The 12,239-nt window shown below is 34.8% G+C and overlaps 1 protein-coding gene across 6 annotated transcripts in view; it reads left to right on the forward strand.

Moving 5' to 3' along the window:
* The window catches only part of LOC148947943 (uncharacterized), an 85,832-nt gene that overhangs the window by 57,691 nt on the left and 15,902 nt on the right, over window positions 1-12,239 (forward strand). For 4 of the 6 annotated variants that reach the window (XM_089095587.1, XM_089095586.1, XM_089095585.1 and 1 more), the window contains exons 2-3: window positions 7,824-7,990; window positions 9,208-9,378. In XM_089095587.1, the coding sequence (XP_088951713.1) occupies window positions 7,948-7,990; window positions 9,208-9,378 (214 nt within the window). In that variant the 5' untranslated portion in view covers window positions 7,824-7,947. The remainder of the gene's footprint in view (window positions 1-7,823; window positions 7,991-9,207; window positions 9,379-12,239) is intronic. The other 2 variants (XM_089095589.1, XM_089095588.1) reach the window with 1 other exon arrangement.

Consider the following 12,239-nt stretch of genomic DNA (forward strand, 5'->3'; position numbering starts at 1 on the left):
GCTTGAGTGCTTAAAGGGACACCTTGAGGGCTTAAAGGGCTTAAAGGGTATTTCATTTTATTAACCACACAAAGAAGTTATCAACAGTAGTTAAGTTATTGCAAAGTTGTGAAAAACATATCACTAGTTTATAAATAAGTTGTTCAAGAGTTATGTATTCCAAAAATACTTATTTATAACGGTTCAAACCTCATTTATTGGGCAACTCAAATATAAACTGTTTTCTTAATGTTTCAAGTTTTCAAATGCTGTTGACAAAATAGCACAGAATTTTGCAATTCAAAACTTTGCTGTCAACAATTCAGGGTATATTCCAATTCAGGGTATATATTTGGACATTAGGGGGTGGTTAAATTTCATGGTAACTTTGCAGTGGGTCATATAATTTAGCTAGGATGAAAGTGAAAACATCCCTTCATGCTTTTTTGTGCTCTTTCATAATTCATATATAATACCTTCAGGGCCCCTTTAAGGACTCACGATGCAATTTGCAAAAGAAGCAATTATTGAATTATGAAAGAGCATAAAAAAGGCATCAAAGGATGTCTTTGCTTTCATCCTAGCTAAACTATTGTGCCACCTGCAAATTTACCAGGAAAATTAATAGGCTTAGAAAGAGGGCTGCCATATTTTTGACTTTTTGCCATCACTTTTGACTCTTAAAAAGGGCACTAGAACTTTTAATTTCCATTCAAGTCAGCTCCTTTAAAAGTTTCAAGGATGCTGCTATCTATGATGAGCTGTGCTGCCTATAATATTGCTTATATGCCTTTTGAAAACCTCAACATATATGTATTTTTGTTTAATTTGGTTTCCCCCTAAATGTTCACTTAAAAGTTTCACCTAAATACCCTTAGCAGCTTTGCCTTAATATCCTTAGCTTGTATACTAGTAATACTTGTAGTAGCTTTAGTATTAGTTTGCACATAGCACCTATTGTTTTCTTCAACATCCCCTTGAACATATGCTGAAATTTTCTACTTAATATCATAAACCATTCCTTAGAAGTAGTAGTATGAGCTGTAGCATCAGGATGCAAATATTGTCTTTTGCTAGTTTGACATCCCCTACAACAAGTCCTCAAAGTTTCAACTTCACACGCCAAACTGTTCCTAAGATATTGCTGCTATGCCCTTTTGACAACCTGCATCCAGATGGCATGTTATGATTCACTTCTGCTTTCCCCTCAATATTCACTTTCATACCCCTAGGCATAGTTGTAATAATTACGTTAATTTGCACTTCAGAGCAAATCAAGATCCATCTTGATCTCTTAATTGCTCCATACTTTATGATATGAATGGTTAAACATCAAATGCCTCTCACTGGTACTTCCAGGAACACCATACCCATTCAACATCCAATGACTTCTTGAACATTTCACTATAGGGTGCTGAGAATGTTTTATTTGAGAGACTATTCCAGTGGTTTTCTACATGGCAGGAAAAAAAATTGTTGTCAATGCTTAGTTTTGACAGATGGCTTGAACAGCTTCTTTGAATATCCCCTCCTGTCAGTGCTAATAATAGTCACATTTTTGCATTAGTAGTACTAGTAGTAGCATTAATACTAATAGCACTACTACTTGTAGCAGCAGTAGCATTAACATATTGCCTTTTGCTCAGTTGAACATCCCTCTCATAAAGTTTTGGAAGTGTCAACTTAATACAGTTAGCCATTGCTACAACTTTGCTGATATGTCCTTTTGATAACCTTTCTGTTCATATACTTCCTGAAATTTGAATATAGTCTCTGAAATTTCCACCTTTTATATTTAGCCTTAATAGTACTAGGATCATAGTAGTAGTGGTGGTAATAGGAGAAGTCTTAGCAGTAGTAGTGTTGTATTAGTTGTAGTAGTAACAGTAATAGCAGCAGTATTAATAACTGTAGTAGCATGTACATTTTGTGTTTTGGTTAGTTGAACATCCCCCTCGTGATAGACATACTCTGGTAGTTTCATCTTGATATTGTAAGTTGTTCAAAAATAGTGCTGATGTACCATTTTGACCCCCTGTTGATGCTGTTTTCATCTTAATACTCTTAACATTACAAGTGGTTATAATTGAAGTTGTAGTTTGAGTAGTTTGTTGATAGCAGTAGTAGGAGTAAAAGTATCATTGGTAGTAGTTTTAGTAATAGCTTGTACATATTACCTTTTGGTCAATTGATGTTTCCCTTTAAGCATTCTCTGAAAGTTCCAACTTAGTACCCTAATCCATTCTTGAGTATTGCCCTTTTGGCAACCTGCTTGCACATAGTGTGTTATGATTTAGTTTAAATTCTCCCTCAATATTCTGTCAAATTTTCACCTTTATACTCATAGCCTTAATAGTATCATAGTAGCAGCAATTTTAATAGCAGTAGTAGCAGGTACATGTTGTCCTTTGGTCAGTTGAGCATCCTGCTCTTGATGCCCTAGAAGTTTCACCTTGATTATGCTAAGCCATTCCAAAAAATGTTTTGATTTATTTCAACTTTCCCTCAATGTTTCCTCAGATGTTCATGTTTTGATATAGCTCAACATTCCCCTTAGCACTCTTTGAAAGAATCACCTGAATGCCTTTTGTTGTTTTGGAAAGTAAAGGTGAAACATGCCTACCTTTCTCAATAACATAAATTATGTGTGAACAATGGACAAATTGCCTAACTTACAGCCCTTGCCCCGAGGGTTGTGGGGGGGGGAGGGGTGAAATCCCCCCAAAAAATAATTACTGAATTGTTTAACAATGATGAACAAAATATCTGTTTCAAAATTTTGATTAGATGGGCCTTGGAAAATAGTGGGTGGGGGTGCTGGTTGCCCTCTAATCACTTTTGACTCTGAATAAGGATACTAGAACTTCCGATTTCCAATCACATGAGCCCCATCTTAAGTTAATACAACCACCCATTCCATAAAAACTTTATTTGCCTCTGGGCATAATTTACAACCCTTACCCCTTGACTCTATGAAGTCTGTCAACCCTGGAGGTATTGCTATAAGTTCTTTGGACTATTTAGAACAAAATTGCTATCTCACAATTTGAATCAGATGTGTTTTGGGAAAAGGGGATGTTAGGGGGGGCTAGTTGCCCTCCTATCACTATTGACTCTTAAAACGGAACTAGCGTTTTCAATTTCCAACCAAATGAGCCTCCTCTAATGTTTATAATACTAGGGTAAAGGTACTGAAGATTCAACAGTTTTTGTAAAAAAAAACAGTTTTTCTACTCCAGAAGTCCTAATTTAAAGACTTTTGGTTTGAAAAGGTTTTCAGTATGTAGGAAAAACATCTATGAATCTAATTGTTTGATAAGAAGTTTGAAGTTTTATCTGGAAAGATTACAAAACTCTGGTTTTCCGAAATTAGAGCGTTTTCACCTACAAATTTGACATGACAAAAAAAGTTACCTGTTTTTGACTTAAGTTGGAACCCAATTCAATGCGTGTCAAAATACTCAGGGAATGCCTATCAGCAGAACCTGGTATATTCAATATGTGTTGAAATACTTGGGGAATACCTGTAGGCGGAACCTGGTGTATCTGACATGTATATTCTTATTTCTTTGTTCTTCTTCTAACTTCATTTAATGTATAAAAGTATAAAACGCTATTCAAAAAGTAGAAGTAATAAAACTAAAAAAACGTTTCAAGCATGTAGTATTTAATGTACCACAAAATTGTTTAATCATAAGGAGTGTGATATTGTGACCTAGATCACAAAAACCAACAAAGAGAAAAATCTCCAAGAAAGAAACAAACAAACGAGACTGTGTCCAGTGGAGAGAAGAGAAAACAACAAATGCTAAACAACGCGGATATTTCGCCTGTATCCAAACAAGGCGTCTTCAGCACGAAAGAAACACAAGAAGAACAGAATAAAAAAAATAATAATAAAACTAAAAACCAATAAAACCACCATCAAAAAAAAAAAACAACAAAAATGTACAATTAGCGCAAACTGATCCACGTTGGGAAAAGATGCTATTATGGAGTTACTTCAGTGAGGACACCAGAGTAACTGAGAAAAAATAAAAAAAACTGTAAATTACTTTAATTATTCTGTTGCGAAATAAACCTTTTGTTAGCTATTACTGAAGCAAATCGTTTTGGTCTAGCAGGTAAAATAGTCCCCTGGTGATTATTTAAAATCTTAACTCCCTTATTGACTGTTGATTCACTCTTTAGAAGGTTATCATAAATTGGGTCAATATTTAAATTACCTGTGTCCCTATTTATTGAAAGGTTAGCAAATATAAGTTTTTTAATTTCTATGGCTTCCCTTGCCCATTGAGTGTAACCCTTATGATTTAAAATAGCCAAGGCTTCATCAAATCTTACAAAATGATCTGGTTGAAACCAAATATGCTCTGCTAAAGCTGAAACAAAAGTTTCTGGAGGCCTGCTTAATTGTAGGGTTTTTTCTATTGAGTTTCGGTGTTCAATAAACCTTTCAACAAATTTTTGGTGAGTTCTACCAATATAGAACTTCCCACAAGAACACGGAATTTTATACACCACACTTACTAAATTTCCCCGAGTTAAATCCTTACCAAAACTAAAAAAACTACCCATTGGCCTCAACGATTGGAAACATGTATCAATACCAAATTTACGTAAAACCCGTGAAAGTTTCTCTCCCAAACCAGGTATATATGATAATAAAATGAAAGTTTTTGATGCAAATAAATCTAAAGACTAAGAAACCCCGAACACCCTACTATCATATTTAACCCGTCTATTTTCAATTATTTTGTCAATGGACTTAATTGAAATACTATTACAAAACAAAATATCCCTCAAGTATAACAATTCCGAATCCAGAAATTCCTGGGAACAAATTCTAAAGGCTCTATCCACTAGTGTGCAACCCCCTTTTCACCGACATAGGGTGGCAAAAATGAAAATTTAAATACCTATCATTGTGCGTTGGTTTTCTGTAAATCGAGAAAAGTAAATGGAGACCCCTTTTAATTAATAAAATATCCAGAAAAGGTAATTTATTATTATCCTCAAACTCAACTGTAAATTTAATATTATTATCAAATCTATTTAAATGCTTACAAAATAGGTCTAAGGAGTCCAATCCATGTTTCCAAACGCACACCACATCATCCATGAAACTACCCCATAAGCAAGGGGAGATTCTAAAACTGTTTATAGCGTAGGTTTCAATGGTATCTATGAATAGATTTGCAATAAAGGAGAAAGAGAAGCCCCCATAGGTAACCCAAAAATTTGTCTAGAAAACTCTCCTCTAACACCAAAATAAAAATAATATTCATTTACTAGGATAATTAGTTTCATAATTTCTTCAATTTCCAAAGTGGCTAAAGTCACACCTTGTATTAAATCAAAATGTTTTTCTAATTTACTTCTTAAAATGTCCTCGCACCTTTTTAAATCACAATTTGAATACATGGAAACAACATCGAAACTACAAAGAATTGAACTATCCTCCAACGTGAATTTCTCAATTTATTAGTAAGATCAGTCGAATTTTTTTTAAATATGATTTTTGTGTTCCCAAAAGTGGACGCAATGCTACCGACAACCATTTTCCTAATTTTGAAACAGGTGACGGAAAAGTTGACACAATGGGGCGGAGGGGGCTCTAGTCTTATGAATCTTAGGTAGACCATAGATCTTTGGTGCCGAACAACCCCTAAGATAATATTTGTTATAAATCTGTGGGGTAATATAAAAATTATTTTTTATTGACTCCAATTTCTTTCTTGTTGATTTTACATATTTATCTGTAGGATCAAAATCAAGCTTTTTGTACGTAATAGTGTCCGAAGTAATGGGTTTGATTTGATTATTACAGTCTTCAGTGTTTTTATAATTACAATCGTGTTTCCCTTATCAGCTCTGGTGATAGTAAGTAATGTATCCCTTTTCAAATCTGAGAGTATTTTAATGTCATTTTTTGTGAAATGTCTTTACCAATTAAGCTTATAATGCAGGTGTTCAGTTTTCTTACGATCTCGGCTCTGAGTTCTTGAGGAGTATCAACTTTATCTATAGAAGCCATAATTCCTGACTCCACCTTTGAAATTATTTTTGAATAGGAGATTGGTGTTGGAAAACAGAACTTAGATATACTAATAGAACTAGTATAACTTGTAGCCCTTGCTTTCAGGGCTATGAGGGTGTTGTCCCCAAAGACAAAATTACTGGACCTTTCAACTCTGCTGAAGAAAATTGAAAATCATAAGTAATATCTTTTCAAAATGGATATCTCAAAATTTTGATTGGATGTGTTTAGGCAAATGATGGGTGTGGGGGGAGGGGGAGCTGGTTGCCCTCCAATCACTTTTGACTCTTAAGAAGGGCACTAGAACTTTAATTTCCAATTGAATGAGCTCCTTTTGAAGGCAACAACTCCTGTACAAAATGGCTTGGAAAAAAATTGTGCCCACATTGTTCTTTACTTAGGCAGCTCTGTGTGCTGCCAATGATAATTAATTAGCAAAGTAACTTATCTTGATGTAGCAAAAAAACTGTAATTGCATTTTAAGTCAATCAAAAGGATTGTAACAAAGAAACTGTCAAGTAAAAGAATATTGTGTTGTGGTATTGCATCTTGGTGCATAAATGTAACAAGTAAAGTAATTTTTTTTTTCTATGAACAGCCTACCATGAATATCAGCCTACCATAGTCATCAGCAATTGCTGTTTCAAGTAGTTATGGTTGCATGTAGTTGAAGTCGCAAAATACTTGTTGTTGCAAGTAGTTGCAGTTGTGACTTTTGGTAGTTGTAAGTAGTCAGAATCACATGAAGTTGCAAATGCAGTTGTTAATATTTGCTTTCGCCAGTAATTGCAATTGCAAGTAGTTGCTGTTACAAGTATTCACAGTTGTAGGTTTCAGCAGTAACATGTAATGTTAGTCCTAGTTGCAAGTAGTTGGAGTTGCAGATAATTATATGATAATTCAGTTGCAGTCACAAGTATTTACAGAGGAAAGTATGTGTTTTCAACACGAAGTGTATATAGTCCCTAACATGAGTACTTGCAATAGCAAGTAGTTGCAGTTGCAGTCTCAAATAGTTATAATTACAGTTGTAGCGATGATAAGAGTGGTAAAAACAGTGGTAGTAGTTGTAGCAGTGCCCAGTAAAAGATCTTTTGGTATACTCCATATCCCTGATAATTTTAACTTAATACCTCCACATCCCTGATAATTTTAACTTAATACCCTTAGCTCTTCATGAGATAATGCTAATACACCCTTTTTAACACCTGCATACACATTGTGTGTTTTGATGTAGTTCAGCATCCCACTCAAAATTCTTAGAAAGTTCTTAGAAACAAAAATGAATATAAACAAATCTATCATGAGTTTTTAATGTATTTTTTTAAACCCCCCTCCTGATAAAAACGGATATGTTATTGCTTAACCTATTAAGAGACCCATAATTAAACATGACGCCCTTTCCGAATGACCCAATCTTTTTGCAAACAATAGGCAACTGAGAATAGGGAAGGGAGGTGTTAGTGGTTCCCTTCTAATCTTGTTTTACTGTTTATAAGAGCACTTGAACATTCAATTTTCAACCAAATGGGCCCCCTCCAAACTTTTTACAATGACTCCATACAATCTGGGATAGGTAAACATTGAAGCATTATTACCCGTTAATTAAGCAGCACTATTGTTCTTTTTATGACAAAACCTATATGTAAAACAATGGCAGTTTTTTTGTGGCCACCAACATAGGGGGTAGAGGGGGGAGGTCTTTATGTCCCCAAAAGCCCCTTTTTTCAAGCTTCTCTTCATTTCAGATAAAAGTTTTATCTCAAAATTACTTTTCAGATGTTTCATTCTCAATGTATTCTAGGTTTTTGTCATTCTTATTTTCTTTTGAAGATCAAATATCTGGATTTGTTAGTTATTGGAGTCTGGTTCTAATTTTCTGGAGAAGCTAAGAAAGCTGTCTTTGTTCTTAACTTAATTGGTGAAACATGGAGAAAATCAACTTCGTCGGTATCACTACTGTTAAGCAAGGTATTGGTATTTCAAGTGATAGACCCAATTTCTTGTTCATTTGTGGCAGTTTTGCTTGAAAGTTAGGATGCTCATTACTGTTGCCCCCCTGTTTCTGCTACTTATGTTGGAAAAACAGAATAAACAAAACTTTAAAACCTACCTATTATTTTGAGTCTTCGTAATCATAACTTTTTATTTGCTTTATGTAGGCTAGTTACATAAAGGATTACCCTCAAATTGATAAACCAGCCATTACAGTAGTTTCAGATTCTCCATAGTGTCAGATTCTCCCAAGAAAGTTGTGACATAAATTAAGGAAGGTTCAAAGATAATTTTTGGTCCACTGAAAAAACTGGATCAATTTACAACTTCAGGAGTGGAATAATTTCTCCTTTTAATTTTTCTACTTAAATAGGTCACCTAACACAGCTCAAACTAATCAACTACCCCCTACTCCAGCTCTTAGATAACCAAATAATAGAAAAGTTATGCTTCAAGCCTGTTTACGATGTATTGTCACGGCCTGTCTATGAAAGGAAACATTTCTAATCACCCTCTGGGAACATCCTTGCCCGGATAAGAGAATGAAGACCACAGAGCTAGAGGGATCCTTAATTTCCAAGAGAATTGGTGCTGCAATACTTTCGGAACCTTATTTCACTCAGTAAACAAGCTATGTAAAACTATGTAAAACAAGAGACATATTTGATTATGCAACGGTGCTTTGCTTATTTAAGGAGATTTTTGCTTATTTAGAACCAGAAAAAAATGCACATTGCTTGATGCATACTTGTCTGCAAACATTTGGTTTGTTGTTGTTGTTTACTCATGACATGTGTTACTTTTTACTTTACTCATAATTAACTATAGTAAATTGTTTAATAAATAATGATAAAATCTAATGTAATCTGTCAATCTTTAATTCAATCTTGCAAAACTGTTTTATTTTGTAAAACACTTGGCATTTTGGATGACAGTTTATGCATATCTAATATGGACGTCAAATTTTAACCAGAGAAATTTAAAGCTACAGTTAGCTTCTTCAGTACAAAGGTAATTAGAGAATAAATAAGAACAGATATCTTTATGTTGTTTTTAAATATTTGCTTCTTTGTTAGTGGGTGTAACTGAAGTTTTATCCTGGAATATATCTGGTTTCTTTCCTTACCTTTTTACTAATCAATAAATCATTCTTCAGATATTTCTTACTTACTCTCACCTCAAATATTTTTTAGAACTTGAAGACACACTACCAAACGGTGATGAAAGTCTGCCTGGAATTACTAACTTTATTTTATTACCTATAGAAGAAGATAATATTTTGAATATATCTGCAGATGCATCTACCAAGTATGAACTTAATTGTCACCCTCTAAAACTGGAGCCAAATACTATCATGGATGGTGGTAAAATTTTTAATATCTTAATTTTAATTTGTAATTTGTAATTAGAAATTACAAAAAATCACAAGTTAACAAATTGTTATTTTAAACTTTCTGCCGCAATGTGTAGGATTTAATATGATGTACTAAAAAATCTGCAGTTCATTTCACAGTTATTAAACTTGAATGTCTTTCAAACAGTTTGTTATAACGACCTGCAAGTACAGAGCAACTTGGCTCAATAGTAACCAAAATTCTAAAAAATAGAATTTTGATGCCAATAGATATAGTAAGAGAAATAGCTTTTTGTGATGATTCTAAATATAGGCTGTGATATTCAATAAGATTATTGTTACCAGTGAAATGTCACTAGCCTGATAATATTTGTCTGATTTTTGAAAAAGGGGGAAAGTACCCCCAAAAAGTCATTATATCTTAATCAAAGTTGCACCATCAGATTCATTACATTGGAGAGCCTTAGTGCAGAGTAAGGTTCCAATAGAAATGGCAAAATATATATCACCAGTAGATATATCAAAAGAATCGGCTTGTTATGCTGATTCCAAATTTGTAAGTTTCGGTTACTTTAGTGTTCCCCATCAAAGGCTACAATCCTGACAAAATTCTCCTGATTTTCGAATAAGAGGGCAAACGCCCCCTAAAATTCAAAGAATATTAGTTAAATTGAGCCCATCAGATTCAGCATATCTGAGAGCCCTATTGTAGAGGTTTCAGGCTCCTATCTGCAAAAATGTGGAATTTTGTATTTTTTGCCAGAAAAAAGATTACGAAAGAAAATAATACCTGAAATGGATGCCTGTTCATTTGTTTGTTGTTTTTTTCCAGGGGTTCTCGTATGGACCCATTGGTCTTAGAATACCGGGAGAGGGCTCATTAGAACGGCAATTGAAATTTCTAGTGTCGTTTTTAGTGACCAAAAAGATCGGAGGGCAATGAGGCCCCCTCCTACGCCCCGTTTTTACCAAAATCGTGTGATCAAAATTTTGAGATAGTCATTTTCTTCAACATAGTTTAAAGGCCCAATAAATATGCCTTTGGATAACGTGACCCACACAGCCCCTGTGGAAAGGTCGTTAAGGTATAACATTTGCCCATTGTTTGTAGGCCTATATGGTATTTGTTATTAGGATGTATACATATATTTTTGGGGCGGGGAGGAGATTTTCTGCTTGGGGGCTTATTCACAATGATAATTTTTCCATGGGGACGCTATTTTCCAGGTGGTGAACTTTTCAGTAGAAATTTTATACTGGGAGAATTTGCCAGAATTCCTTTACGAAATTATTTTTATGTATCTTGATTTCTCTTTCCCGACTTAATTTTACGCGTAGAGAAACTATGGGTAATTATCCGAGGTAAATTTTACCTGCAACTTAACCAAGTCTGGTGACTTTAAATTAAAATCAAGTTGCTGGCATTGAGTAGCAATTGCTAATCAGATGCAACGCTGTAGCGTTGCCTATAGTAAAGGCCATACGACTCCAATGTTTTATTATTATTGATTTTTTTTCCCAGAAGCACTTCATATGGAAAGGGTAGTCGTATAAACTTCAATGGGGGCTCATTTGGTTGGAAATCGAGAGTTCTACTGCCCTTTTAAAGGGTCAATAGTGATTGGAAGGCAACTAACACCCCTTCCACGTCCATCATTTCCCCAAACACATCAAATAAAGTATTTTGAGATAGCCGTTTTGTTCTATGTAGTTGGTTTGCAGATATAAATTATGTTTTTGAGGAGGTCACTCCCCCCACAGCCCTCAGGGAAAGGGTTGTAAGTTATGGCCTGGGGGCATATAATTTTTTTATAGAAAGTTTCTTTGTAGAAACTTGAAAAGGATTCATTGGATTGGAAATTCAAAGGGCAAGTGCCCTTTTTAATAGTCGAAACTGATTGGAGGGCAACTAACCCATTCCCTCCTGATTGGAGGGAATGGAAATCGGAAGTCCTAGTTCAATTTTTAAGAGTAAAAAGAGATCGTAGGGCCACTAGAACCCCCCCCCCCCCATGCCTTTTTCCCCCAAACTCATCCGATACAAATTTTGAGATAGCCATTTTTTTTAACATAGTTCAAAGGTCAGACAACAAAAACTCCGGTGTCGACACAACCCCCCAGGGCTCGGGGGCAGACGGTGTAAGCTTTGTCCTGTGGTCGTATATGGTTCTTATGAAAGGGATGCTCGTATAAACTTTAGAGAGGCCCATCTGAATGGAAATTAAAAGTTCTAGTTCATTTTCTCAGAGTAAAAAAGATCGGAGGGCAACTAGCCCCTCCTTCCCTCCACGCCTTTGGGTTTATCGAATGGTTAAACCCAACCGATAAAATTTTAGGTGGCCATTTTGTTAAAAATAGTTCAAGCATCAGATTTTAAAACTCCGGGGTCGGCACAACCCCTCAGTGCCCTGGAACAGGCTTTGTAAGTTATGCTCAGGGGGGTATATGGTTCTTATTGAAGGGATGCTTGTATAAACTTCAGATGGGGCTCATTTGATTGAAATAGAAAGTTATAGTTCACTTTTAGAGAGTCAAAAGACCGAAGGGCAATTAGCCCCCCCCCCCCACGCCTTTTCTCCCCAAACCCATTCAACAAAAATTTGGATATAGCCATTTTGTTAAAAATAGTTCAAACATCAGATAATAAAAACTCCGAGGTTGACACAAACCTATTTTTTCACTTTTATATTGTTACTTTGATACCAGTTTTGATACTTTGATGAACATTTGATTAAAAAAAAAAATTTGATTTTGAAATAAGGAATTTTTAAAAACTTGAAACTTTTTGCAATCAAAAACGAACAAAAATTAATTAAAAAACTTTCCGAAAAGTAAGTTTTTCAAAAAAAAGTAAAGGCCATTTTAAACTTT

Source organism: Artemia sp. Qi Xiang Cuo, chromosome 10, assembly GCF_049724085.1.
Source record: "Artemia sp. Qi Xiang Cuo chromosome 10, ASM4972408v1, whole genome shotgun sequence".
Classification (NCBI taxonomy): domain Eukaryota; kingdom Metazoa; phylum Arthropoda; class Branchiopoda; order Anostraca; family Artemiidae; genus Artemia; species Artemia sp. Qi Xiang Cuo.